Source organism: Salvelinus namaycush, chromosome 1, assembly GCF_016432855.1.
Source record: "Salvelinus namaycush isolate Seneca chromosome 1, SaNama_1.0, whole genome shotgun sequence".
NCBI classification, from domain to species: Eukaryota; Metazoa; Chordata; class Actinopteri; order Salmoniformes; family Salmonidae; genus Salvelinus; species Salvelinus namaycush.
Window position 1 is genome coordinate 63,351,370 of NC_052307.1, and position 13,771 is coordinate 63,365,140.

The 13,771-nt window shown below is 46.2% G+C and overlaps 1 protein-coding gene across 1 annotated transcript in view; it reads right to left on the reverse strand.

Annotated features, from left to right (window-relative positions):
* Window positions 1-13,771, reverse strand: part of LOC120052524 (neural-cadherin-like) — a 189,751-nt gene that overhangs the window by 56,117 nt on the left and 119,863 nt on the right. Inside the window, exons 10-18 of the mRNA XM_038999491.1 lie at window positions 11,745-11,913; window positions 10,831-11,001; window positions 10,366-10,538; window positions 9,555-9,722; window positions 7,814-8,063; window positions 6,588-6,715; window positions 4,406-4,592; window positions 2,549-2,692; window positions 559-842 (exon numbers count right to left, since the gene is read on the reverse strand). Coding sequence (XP_038855419.1) covers window positions 559-842; window positions 2,549-2,692; window positions 4,406-4,592; window positions 6,588-6,715; window positions 7,814-8,063; window positions 9,555-9,722; window positions 10,366-10,538; window positions 10,831-11,001; window positions 11,745-11,913 — 1,674 coding nt within the window. The remainder of the gene's footprint in view (window positions 1-558; window positions 843-2,548; window positions 2,693-4,405; window positions 4,593-6,587; window positions 6,716-7,813; window positions 8,064-9,554; window positions 9,723-10,365; window positions 10,539-10,830; window positions 11,002-11,744; window positions 11,914-13,771) is intronic.

A 13,771-nucleotide genomic window follows, 5' to 3' on the forward strand; every position in this document is an offset into this window, starting at 1 on the left:
TGAAAAACAGCATGATGCCATCTCATGCAATTCAGTCTTAAAGGCTTGGGTGATAGAGTGTCTGTAACCTCCTGCCGCACAATGACTCACATTCTGAATGACAGACCTGTGTGACCTTGGAATTCTAAGGTTATATTATTCTGAGATAATTTGCTGGAAAAATTGTTATCTTGTTTTCTTGAATTGGGGTATGCAGTAGGGACAGAATATTTGACCAAACAAGGCTATGCCAGTAACTCGGTTTTGACAAAAATGCAGATCGAACGTTATAATTCTAAGCTCTTCAGATACTGATGGAAAAGCATTACAATGAATACTGAGAGAAAATGTCAAATACACATCAAAACCTCAGTCTTTCCCATTGACAGCTAGATAGCGTTGTATAACACGGTTGAGTTGATGACAAAACACTCTCATGAGATTTTAGACATCTGATACTGTATATCATACTATTCTCCCTCATTTCCTACTAATACACGTGCGATGACTTAAGAGGTCATTTGTATCTGCTGTCATAATAGTGTGACAAATAAAGATTGCTGCATGACTCAAACATACCTGAAGCACGAACACAGGCGATCCATCCAGCTCTTCAGTCACAGAACCATAGTACTCGTTGACCGTGAACACTGGCGCCTCGTCGTTCTTGTTGACCACGTTGACCATCACATCCGCATAGTCCTCCCACTTCCCGTCCGACGCCAGCACCAGCAGCTTGTAGCTCTTGTTCTGCTCGTAGTCCAGAGGCTGAGCGATGAAGATGGTGCCCACCTCTGGTTCCACGTCAAAAACCCCGCCAGTGTTGCCAGACGTGATCTGGTAGCGGAGCTTAGCATTGGCGCCTAAACGGAACAATGTGGTGACCGAGATATATGTAGTAAGCAGAGTGGGACACCATGAGCACCATGAGCACATACACATCATTTAACATATATAGGTAACATTTTCAGGAATCAAACTTTTGTTTTTCAAATGAAATCTGACTGAATCCAGGTATTAGGTCTGCTTAACATTTTAGGAAGTTTTTAAAAAAGTTTTTTGCTTCACAAAGCAATTGTACTAAGGTCTATTAGCTGATCAGCAGTTCTATACAGAATCCAATTATTGAGAGGAGACTCTTTGGAATCTCAAACAGATTCAATAAATTACAACTCAGGAGAGGGAGAATGGAGGAATCTCCAAAGACACAAAAGATTCATAGCTTATTTGCAACATGAAAGTGAGGACGCCAGAACAGAGCAGAGGACTAATCCCTAATCCTGAGTATTTTGTTGTGTTGGCAGTGCTAATGAAACATTAGAATGACTTGTGAATAGATATGTTTTCATTTGAGCTTCCTCTCCCCCTTCAAACTGCTGAGTTCAAATCCCAGTGGAGACCATGCATGCACAGAGCGAGCAACGCAGTGTAAACAAACAAAATGAATAAACAAACACAAGAGAAATCCTATTCCCACTTGTACGTGTAAAAAAAAAAAAACGGCCCACTTTCCCTGGCTATAAGTTGTTATGCTGACAGGAGGAGAACAAAAAGAACAATCTGCTTCCACTTCCAGGAACTCTTATCAGCACAGTAAAGGAGAAAGACCTCGCTGTCTCTCTATCTCTCCCACTCTGTTCTCTCTCTTTCTCTGTGTTCCTAGTTCCCTAGCTCCCTGGGTGGTGATAATCTGCTCGGAGGTGTCGGGCCATCAGCATAGCTGGCCCTGCGTGTGTGCTTTATTACCCAAAGTGGCCCGGAGACTGTCCTCTCACGAGTGGCACTGTGTTTTGAGATTGCAGAGATGGAGCTGGTGGCGCAGCCCGAACACATTCATCACAGAGAGGTGGTTGCCGCTCCACAGGCCTACCCGTTCCGACATGATAAATGTCTGATAATATGGAGCTATTGCCCCCCCCCTTCTCCCCTCCTCTCCTATTCCCGTAGCGGACTGATAAAGAGCCCTCACCGCAATAGCTAGCTGCCGCAGCACCAAAGGAGGTGATATGCTTCACAATGGATTTGTTGTAGCGGGTCGTGTGAGCTAGAGTCGGCTGAATGAGGGTGAGTCAGGTGAATAACCGGCAGTGTGTTAGTATAGGATGAGATGGATGGGAGAGGGGTACGGATGGTGCCTGTAGGATGAGAGTCATTATAGTGCTCGCTGCAGGAGAGAGAGAGAGAGAGTAGAGTTGCTGTGTGCTGCATTTGTGCAGTCCCTGGCCTGTGATTTGATGAGCCTATTGGGAAGTTAAGGATATCCTTTCGAGCTTTGGAGAAACATATGGAGACTTATGCAGTTTGTATGAAAAAAAAATATATTCTGATTTATATTCTGTATACACTGCAGTACCTTGACAAGTAATATGACACACCAACAATTCATAACATGAAATCGATGTGAAACATCCTTTATAAAAATAGGGCATCACAACCGTACTGTGTTTTCTTCACGGTTATGACCTGAGGAGAGATGGAGAGCCCTCGTAACCTCTCACACCTCCACTGAGCCCGGGGAGAGTGAGAATGACGGGGAAGGTGGCTTGTTTTCTCCCTCTCCACCACGTACCTTCATCCTCGTCATTAGCACTGACAGTCAGGATGGCAAAGCCCACGTCTGCATCCTCATCCACGTCGACTTCATACGCCGTCTGAGCAAAGACAGGCCTGTTGTCGTTCACATCGCTGATGAAAACCCTCACGTACGCCGTGTCTGAAGGAAGGAGAGAGAGAGAGCGCGGAGTGAGAGATTAAACGCCAGGCCCGCTCTTATTCTGTCAAACTGAACATATCCCCCCCCCCCCTCTTTCCCTCGCTCTTCTTTATCCATCCATTTCTCCCTCCATCCTCCTATCTGCACCCTCTATTATTCCTCACATCTCTCCATCTTGCTCTCTCTCTCTCTCTCTCTCTCTCTCTCCGTCTGACTCTTTTCTTTCTGAAGCAATCCGTAGGCAGATGTGAAAAGAGCCCCTTGAGGGGAGGAGGGGGGGTGGCCAGTATAATATGCTCCCTTTCCCCACGCCAATATAATATGCTCCCTTTGATATGCGTATGAAAAGGAACATAATTTGCAATACACTCTTCAAGAGAAGATCAATTATGTAAGCTGGTTGCAAAGATAGCGTGCCGTTTAACACAGAGATAATGCAGCCTAGCAGCGAAACAAGCCACAACCTCCAACCTTTTACACCTTTCGGAGTCTGTCAGAGGAGAGGGGAAGGAGGACATATCTGTTGGGCAGACACAGCCGTCGTCAATGGGTGTGTCTCCCCCTCTTCTGTGTTCCAGACACACACAGAGAGAAGTGTGGAAAGTACGCAGTGTCAATACCGTGACGGATTGCTCTTTCCCCGTCAACACTGCTATTGCATCAAGGTTGTGTTTACAACCCTTCTTCAATACTGCTGTCATCGATTACACCATCGCCCTACTCCTGGGCTCCTCCAATTTCATTCAGTATACTCTTTAGTCGAGTGAGAGGGGGAGAGAGATTATAGATTGAGAACGCGTGTGTGTGTGTGTGTGTGTGTGTGTGTGTGTGTGTGTGTGTGTGTGTGTGTGTGTGTGTGTGTGTGTGTGTGTGTGTGTGTGTGTGTGTGTTTGCATGTGCAAATGTGTTTTCTCCCATCCATGATTCACACCACCATGTCAGTATGTTGTATAAGACAGGATGTAGGTGCCTGTTGCTGGGAGGGAGAGAGGAGGGATAGTGAGGGATGGAGATTTGAGGGCCCTATAGAGGCTCCATTCTACATGCTAAGCAACAGAGCAGTGTTCTGGGAGGAGTCTCCATCACTCTGAAGCCCCCTGATCTCCACTTCTCTTTATATCATCCTCATCTAATATTTATAGCACTGCAAAATCACACGGATCATCTTTTTTACTCCCTGGCCTTTTTAATATTTCAGTGGTGTTTACGCTGTCAGAAGTGTCATATAGGGCGAAGCCCACTGAGAGCAACTTCTAATCATCTATGATAATATGAATGAAAAATACATTCTCCATAAGACCCTGTCTGGTTGTTCATCAGCGGGTGAGAGTCCCCTCTGGGCAGAGATGAGCATATCTGGTGGAGAGAGAGAGAGAGAGAGAGAGAGAGAGAGAGAGAGAGAGAGAGAGAGAGAGAGAGAGAGGATCCCTCCCCACCAGAGAGACAAGCCGCAGCTCAGACTTAAATGACGTCTTGAGACTGCCATCCAAACCCCAGCCCTCCTACTGTTGTACCAAGGCCTGTCGGGGAAACGGGGGGCATTTTAAAATGTATTGAAATGTACTCAGACAATGCGCACGTTGTGTTCCTATGTCGTCGCAATGTGATACGGCGTGTTACTGTGTGCACACTGCACGCATTGCTGTTCTCTCTCTCGTCCTCCACCATCCTCCGGCCCTGTTGAGCTGACGAGATGATCTGAGCTGGTCTCACCTGAGTTGGGCTGTCCATGTCTCCCAGGTCGGGCTGACTCCCAGCCGTCCACTGACTTGACCTCCAGCAGGTAGGAGCCTTTGGTCTCACGGTCAAACACGGCCTCTGTGTAGATGGAGCCCAGCTCAGGATCAATCCGGAAGTACTGGTAGTCCCCACTGCGGTCGTTCAGCAGGGAGTAGGAGATCTGAGAGAGACAGAGAGAGAGAGAGAGGAGGAGGAAGAAGTGGAGGGAGAGCAGGAGGCCAGGGGAGAAGAGAAGGACGGATGGGGTTAGAGAGAGTGGCATAGAGAAGGTGAAGGATATGAATGGAGTAAGAGAGGAAAGAGAGGACAGGATGTTGGAGATACACGAGGGATGAGTAAGAAAGGATGGATGTGAGAGAGACAAGGAAGACAGAGATACAGAGTAGGGATTACCAAAGATAGGTGAGTGAGACAGGGGGAGAGAGAATAATAGTTTTAGTCAAACAGCGGAGTCTCTAAAAATAGTCTAACACACCATGCATATGATTAATTAATCTCTCTATTGGGCTGGATGTGACCCAAACCACATGTGACCCTCTGACAATTTTTGTTGTATATCGATAAAACAAAGCTAAGTCGTTATAATTCGGTTTAAAGCAGGAGCCTGAAGTCTATTCACCAACAAAGATTGAACCTAATGTTAATATTCAAACTGAATGAAAGCTGTGTCTACGAGCTATGAATGGCATTCAACAGCCGCAGGAAGTTATTCAACGAAATTCATTGAGAGAGAGGATCGAAACGGCGTGGGTCAGAAAATGAATACAGGGGAAGAGCAGAAATTAAAGGCTGAATTAAAATGTAATGCCATAATAAAAAGGTCGTCGGGGTCGAGTTATTTGTAAAACAACTCCCAAATTTAAACAGCTGTGAATTATTTTTTCCTTTCATATTCACGCCCACCAATGATAGTCATTATTTAAATGTGGGCCTGCATGGCATCTATGATTCAGCCTGCCTCGGCGAGAGCAAGCAATTCAGCAGCCAAGGACACTGTGCCTGCAAAGAACCGAGTACATTTTATGTACCCCTGTGCCAATAGCCATGGTGTCCTCGTACTGGGAATTCAATTATGAGTAGACCACCCATACTGTTTGTGTGCGTGTTGGAATGTGTGTGTGTGTGTATGTGTGTATACATGATTGTGTGTCTATTGAGAGCAAGACAGAGATCAAGAAATTGATACACATAAAAGCAGCAGGAAACACAGACAACGCGGTGAGTGTGAGTGCTTGTGTATGCATGCGTGTGAGAATGTGCGCGCCCAAGCGTGCCCTTCTGTTTGCGTGCGAGCATGCGCGTGCACGTGTGTGTGTGTGTGTGTCTTCTCAACACTTGCATCCTTAATAATCTTTTACTGCAGTGTGCTAAATCAGGGTCACACAGAGTGTTTATTGGTAGTATTAAACAAATCGACTTTGAAAAAAGAAGTGTACATCCCACATACATGGTTCCGGGCTTAAAAAGAAGAAGACACCTGTACCATGTCACATATAGAGTTGAAATGGATTCAATTTGGAGTTTGCATCGCAATATTACACTTTATATACATCACAGATGACTGAAATAGAACAAAGCCCGTTGGACGTAGAAAAAACGGATATAATTAAAGAATTATAGCGTTTATTCATTATGAAATTATGAAAAATATGAAGAACGTTCCACCCATGAGGCCACTAGGTCATTTAACTGCAGGAAAGGGGGAAGGTTCAGTATGTGTGACATGCTGCATTGCACGTTTTATACAGTGTGTTGCTCGCGGCTCAGGGTGCCGCAGTACAGATTTCATGGCCAGGCTTCAGGAAGCAGACCCTTGTCGAGGAACACTATAATACAGAACTATAGACTAAAGATGGGATTTTCCATTTTCTACCTTCGGTATTTAAGACTCCAAGGTGAAATTAAAAGGGTAATTGCTACTGTGGGTTTACACTTGAGTGGTTTCAACTCTTATCCAGTTACATACAGTAGTGGTGGGTTGTTCACATGGATTTAAAGTTAAAACTGGGGTCGACAACACTAGGCCTGGAGTACTACAAATACTCCAGCTTTTCTGAGAAATTGCTAAGAACCAGGACCTGTATTCACAAAACGTCTCAGAGTGTTGATACAGGATTGTTGTTTGTATTTCCGTTATTCCAAAGCGTTCCGTCACCTTTCCGTTGAGTCCCAGGTCCAGGTCATTGGATGACACCTGCGTGACAAACGTCCCCACCTCCGCCCCCTCTGTGACCGACGCCTCGTAGATGGACGAGGTGAAGAAGGGAACATTGTCGTTCACGTCTAGCAGAGAAAAACACCAGCATTATCCGTCATCATTTGGCTCAGTATTTTCTCAGTGAAAGGGTTTTATAAGGAGGAGAGTGTCTTTCACGCAGCAGGCTGTAAAAACAGGGTGGCAGCAGACTCAATTCTGCGTCCGGTAGTCTTTGTGGCTAAACATTTGTTGACAGAGATTAATGAGACCTTGAAAAGTCCTGGAGGTGTATTGAACAATTTCAAAGACCTCTTTGTGACAGTCGAGAGCTCTCTCTATTTTTCACCATTCAACCATTTCCACAGACAAATAATATAAAACAGCTTGTTAAAGTCGTTTGTCTATTTAACTCAATTACCTCTTTCTTAGTTATTATAGAGAACTATATGGCTTGGATGCATTCAGAGTTACGATGCACTTCCATGTGCTATTTCTTCCCAGCAAATGTCTTAATCTATAAATTAAACATGGGCCTTCAATCCATTACAACCCTCTCCTCCCCTTCTCCACGTCTCCCTTCCTCCTTTCCAGCCCCCCCCCCCCCCCCCTGCCTCCATAGTACTCGCTCCATCCTCTGGAGAAGACTGAAGGCTCACTTATTAAGACAGATAAGGGACAGGAGAAGGAGAGGTGAAGGAGTGAGGAGATTCTAGCCAGATGAATTATGTCTCTCTGGTTTAAGACTAACTCTCATGAATGATAGAGGGGGAGATGGAGTCTGGTTAGAGGGAAGCGGGAGGATAACAGGAGAGAGTCTCGATCTGGGCTACGGTGGGAATGAGAGCTATTTTGGGACAGAGGGTCAGGGGTGGGCTGAGCTGCAGTAATAACTAACGTGGTAATGGGAAATTAAGCTCGGATCGGACCGGTAGGCTGGAAATCAACTCGATTTTAATAAAGAGATTGAAGCCCAGTACATCATGCTTTCTGGGGTTAGTCTGGAGGAGAGAGAGAGTCTTGATGAGAGAGAGAAAGAGCGACAGAGCGCGTGCGCGCGAGAGAGAGAGAGAGAAATGGTTGTATACAGTCATTGTTGAGTCAAGACTGCTGGGATGGAAGTAAAAAGGGATAGTTAATAAGTATTATGGGTTGTTATATGAGCAGGTTGCACTGCTCTGTCTTACCTGTGATATTAAGATAGACCGTAGTGAAGGCTGCCAGTGGGACTGCAGCCACATTCTGAGCCCGGACCCTCAGTATGAAGTTCCTGGTGGTCTCATAGTCCAGGGGCTCAGCCACCAGGATGGAGGCAGAGCCGTCCTCACGGTTAGGGGTCAGATAGAAGCGTACAGGCATGTTGGTCTCCGGCACCATCCCGTCCTCCAGGTTATAGGTCACTCTAGGGTCCCCCAGTGGAGAGGTGGCCTTGATAGTCTGGGGGTTCAGAGAGGAGACAGAGACAGGGGAAACTGAGGACACTAGCAGTCAATTCACACCTCTGTGACTGCCTGTACTCTCTACTCAGCTTTAGGCGAGGCCGCCTGCAACACAAGCAGCTCTACAGATCAGCTACAAGCGACTGTGGCCCATTAAATCTTCAATATCTATCTTGCTTATCACTTAGAGATCTCTCTCTCTCTCTCTCTCTCTCTCTCTCTCTCTCTCTCTCTCTCTCTCTCTCTCTCTCTCTCTCTCTCTCTCTCTCTCTCTCTCTCTCTCTCTCTCTCTCTCTCTCTCTCTCTCTCTCTCTCTCTCTCTCTCTCTCTCTCTCTCTCTCTCTCTCTCTCTCTCTCTCTCTCTCTCTCTCTCTCTCTCTCTCTCTCTCTCTCTCTCTCTCTCTCTCTCTCTCTCTCTCTCTCTCTCTGTGTGTGTGTGTGTGTGTGTGTGTGTGTGTGTGTGTGTGTGTGTGTGTGTGTGTGTGTGTGTGTGTGTGAAATATTAATCTGCATTTTTAATAGCCTTAATAGCTTATAAATGATACAGAGGAAATTCAGCAAATTAATTTTCAATGCTTTAGTTAAAAAATAAAAGCAAATGCCTATGAATAATCCAGGGCTCGTGATTGCCAGAGCCCGGCTCGTAGAAGTAATGAAGCGGTTGGCTTAAAATAGAGGCGATGGAGGATGAGTCTGGACATGGGTAGGGAGAGGGGGAATAGAGGGAGGGGGGTGTTGGCTGGAGTAAGTTGCAATGAGGATGTAGGGCTATCCCAGGACACAGCAAGTGCCAGAGAGATGGAGGATGGGAGAGTAGGGATGGAGGTTGAGCCCTGAGGGAATTATCTACTCTCGTTTTTGCCATAGACTATAATAGCTTAGTGTCCATACAGTACGTCATAATACGCATTACTGTGCATTACTGCTGAGACATGGTAAATGCAGCTAGTGTCATTCAGTGTTGTGGTGTTTGTACAGTACAGTAAACAACTTTAATGTCAGATCAAACAAGTCTACTCCATAATGCTTTTATTTGCTTTGAAGCCCTGGGTAAATACTGGTTCACAGCTCAAAATACCTCTCTCAAGTTACCAGCCCCAATTCTGTAATATGTACCTATCCTAATGTGTGTCATCATGTCCTAACCTCCCCTTAACTCACCTTTCTCTAAACCCCATGTACCTCAGAATACCAGTTTCAGGTTACATCTGCCATACTCATCCTAATTTGTATTCCATCATGATTCATGTTCAACTCTGACCTCTGACCTATGTCCCTCTACCTCCCCCAGGACAGATAACCCCGTGTGTATGTTAAAACATGACTTCATCTATTTCTCCCCACATTCCACCCACACAGTACCCCTGCATCCCAAATGGCACCCTATTCCCTATTTGGTGCATTACTTTTGACCAGAGCCCTGTAGTGCACTACCTAGGGAATATAATACCATTTGGGACGTAGCCTGTTTGTCCCGGTCCCATCTTACCACTATGGCTGTGTCCCTGACGGTATTCTCTGGGATGACCACGTCATAGCTGTCCCTGTCCCACTGCGGAGGCTGGTTCTTCACGTTGGTGATGGTGACGGACAACTCCACCGAACTGCTCCGGTTCCCCCCGTCCGTGGCAACTATCTCCCGGGTGATGTAGGTCCTCTGTAGTCATAGCAACAACATAGCTGTTACATGACACATGCTGACTGAAATATTAGCAGTTTAGACTGGGGTGAAGAGGCAGGACAGCTAGAGAAGTAATGAAACATAAGCCCTCTCTGTGATCGCGTAGATCAGATTACAGCGAGAGGTCAGGGAGTGTCACAGGGTCAGGGACACATGCTGGTTGTATTTGGCCCACGGGTGAACGTAAATGACACTGTCTCATCACTGATGACTGACAGAATGCTACCCAACAGCGTTCTGCTGACAGGGGAACTCTGTAGTCATAGCAACAGCTTCCCTAGGAGCACTCATAATAACACCTCGTCGCTACACCAGGCTTCCCATTTCCTGCTTTGTGATAAAACATTCTCCCCTGAGGAGGGACATTTACAGACTACCCAGCGAAGAAGAAAGAAGAAAACGTCTGAAAAGCTCTCAAACACTAGCTCGTTAGATATGTGCTGGCTTTATAAAGACTTTTTCAAAGAACTATTAGACTTCCTCGATACTCTCGCCGAAGCTGGAATTATTCTCCGTAACGAGTCCTCGCCTCAACCAATGAAACCTGGGGCTGGACGACTTAACGTACAGCTGAGATGGGTTATGTGGTTGTGTTAGGGGTTAGGGTTGTGCTCCTGACCTGTGAGATGGGCTGGTTGACGTAGACCCAGCCGGTTAGGGGGTTTACCCTCAGGTACTCTGGCTGTTCTTTAGACATGGAGTAGGTGACGGCAGCATTGGTGCTGTAGTCATCGTCGTGGGCCGCCACACGCAGGAAACTGGTGCCAATCATTGTGTCCTCCCGAAGGAAGTCTGTGGTGTAGACAACACGTCATATTCAATTGGCTGAAAAAATGATGAGTATTAGCTCTGCTGATTAAACTATGTCTTGGCGAGAACAACACAGATGTGGTGTTGTCAATGAACCATTATCAAGGTAGACATGACATGATCTGCAAATACTACTGGATCAATAGTAGGACTAGATTATGTGTGTGTGTGTGTGTGTGTGTGTGTGTGTGTGTGTGTGTGTGTGTGTGTGTGTGTGTGTGTGTGTGTGTGTGTGTGTGTGTGTGTGTGTGTGTGCGTGATCCCCAGCACTCACACTCGTAGCGTAGGTTCTCAAACTTGGGGCTGTTGTCGTTCTCGTCGAGAATGAGGATGTTGAGTTGACAGATCCCTATGAGGGGGTCTGCTGCCTGGTCCGTAGCGGTCACCGTCACCGCGTACTCCCGCTGGCGCTCGCGGTCAAACTTCCTGGACGTCACTATCACACCTGACGGAACAGTGTTATACAGTGGTTGCTACGGCAACGGACAAAGGCAGACCGGACACACCAAAAAAATCTCAAATGCTACTACTGCCAGGGTGTAGGCTACTATTTATACAATTTTGGCTTAGCTATGCCACTGAATGAATCTGATGTATCATGTTAGCAAATGTAATGATAGGCAACTACAGATCTCAATAAACTAATGAAGGACGTGCGTACACTGTAATGGATGTGCTATTAAGGTATATGATCAAGTGTTTGGTGTTTTTTGGAAATTGCACTTGAATTCAATCAAAGCCATTCTGAGGATTCCTCACAGTTCATGCAAATCCAATCCCCCTCCTTTCACTCCTTTCTCTCTCCTATAAAAGGTCAATGATTGATGTCCACTGAACAGTTACATTTCATGAAGCAATTCATTTTTAAAAGAGGGCTTGTGAACATTTTTCAAATGCTGTCTTTTCTTCCCCTTTTGAGCGCTGGCACATTTTGAAAGGGTGTCATTAAAGTGAATTAGATTGAACTTTGGAATTCATGAAATACTTCAAGGCAGTTCCCAAAGCAATCCGGAGAGGAGGAGGAGAGAGAGAGAGATAGAGAGAGAAAGAGACCATCGAAAGAGAGGGAGACTGAGAAACACCAGCGAGAGTTGCAGAGACTCAACCCTTTCAGTACCAGATGACATAAACACTATGGGGATGCTACTAGGGTCCACAACCAAACAGTGAAGTTGGACGGTACTGTACCTGTGTCTGGGTGGATACTGAAGGCAGGCACAGTGCTGTCTTTGTGCATGAATCCATAGGTGACTCTCCCATTAGAGCCCTCGTCTGCATCCACGGCGTGGACCTGGAGGACAAACGTTCCCGCAGGCTGGTTCTCCAGCACCGTGGTCCGCTCCCGGTACTGCTGGCACTGAGGGGGAAAGGGGGAGAGGGACAGGGATAGTGGGATAGAGGGAGAAAGTGAGATAGAGAGAGAGAGAAGAAGATGGGTAATGGAGGAATGCCAGTTACCAAATGACAGAGGGAGAGAAATTAGAAGGGGATGAAATGAAAGAAAAAGGTCATTCAGTATATTAAGGACATGTGTGGAGGGAATGAAATAGATAGGGATGGGAGACAGTTACGAAATAGCCAAAGAGAAGGGAAAAAGGGAGAAGGACAGTGGAACGAGGGTGGAGAGATAGGAGTGAATCATTGAAAGGAGTTATAGAAAAGGAGAAGTGAAGAAGTAGAGAGAGAGAGAGGGGGGGGGGGGGGGTTTGAGGAAGGAACTGTCTCTCATTAATCCCTCTATGTTTTGCTCTGTAGAGATTCATCTGTGTTTTATAATTAAAGCGGCCTTGAATCAATTCCATCGAAGCAGATCCACAGAGATACGGAGTAAGCCTGGATAATTCGGATGTGCTCCGACGCCCACACACCTTCCTTCTATCCTCATCGTCATCTGAGCGCTTGCTCGGTGTGTGTGAGGGGAAAACAGTCAAATCTTCCAAATCCCGTCTCTCTGCCATCATCAGATGGCTCATTTTGGCGCGCCTCAGACAGAGACAGCGTTTCAAAAAAAAAGAAAAAAAAAGAAAAAAAAATCCCAGATCAATTCAGCAGCTCGTCTTTGATGCTTACTTCTGACATCTAATTAATGACAAGGGAGCTCATCTTCCACCCTCCTCTCCCTCTCCTCCCTCTCCTCTGCCACCCCTTCCTCTAACCATTAGTCAAAGTCTTTCTAGGCCCATATTCAATGTGTTTTCAGAGGTCAGGTGTCCCTAAGCGAGTCCCAGTCAGGGATGAGAGGAGCTGTGGTGGATCTCAAACTCAAACGGTGCCCCCTTTCCCCCCTCTCCCTCTCCAGCCGCATTTACCCCCCTCTTAGGCAGCTTCAGGACATGGCACTCTCACAGACAACCCAAGTTCTCTTAGGAGTCGCTGAGTAACTGATGCTCACAAATCCACAGGAACTGCCTGAACCTCAGCCAAAAACACAGGAGCAGGAGGACCAAGGGCACAAAACCACATAAAAGCATTTTTCTCTCTTCTCTCCGCCTGCTGTTTGCTGCCTGCACAGAGGAGGAAAGAAACTGAGCACACAGGCAAAGTGATCCAGCTGTGTTTTATTTTTGAAATACTTTCTCTTTGGACTTTTTCTCTTTGGACTTTTTTCCCCCCTTTTGTGGGAAAGTCTTGTCCGCACCTCAGTTCAACTATAGTTTGAGCATGTTAGCGCAGATAAATAGAAACTAAAACCATTCAAAAAACAAAAGCACGAGGGCGTCCTGAGGGAGCTGTGTGAGAGCACATGAAAAGGTTGAAGCTGATCTTGCAGCCTAACGTGTGAAACACGCACACGTACAAAATGCTCCCAGGACTACGGGGAGTTATCTAGCTGTACTGTGCGAGGCACAATTAGCTCCAAATATCTCAAATGCAAAAACCCATGTAATTTAAAATTGAAACATCGGCAGAAAACAGGTAGGGCTGTGATGATTCGGCATATCTTTCAAACACTTCATTAAAAACCCTTAGATGATCTAGAAATAGAGTGGGTCGGGCCGGCTAATCACACCTCTGGAGGAAGGAGATGGAGAGGCAATAAATAGAGGCGATAGAGAGAGAGAGAGAGAGAGAGGGAGCTGCAATAAACAGATAAGAGGAACCGAGAAACAAGAGCGATTTGGAAGGAGAGAGAAAGTCTAAGGTCCGGAAGTCAACAGGAGAGTACTTTGAGAAGGTCTGGAAGTCAACAGGAGAGTACTTTGAGAAGGTCTGGA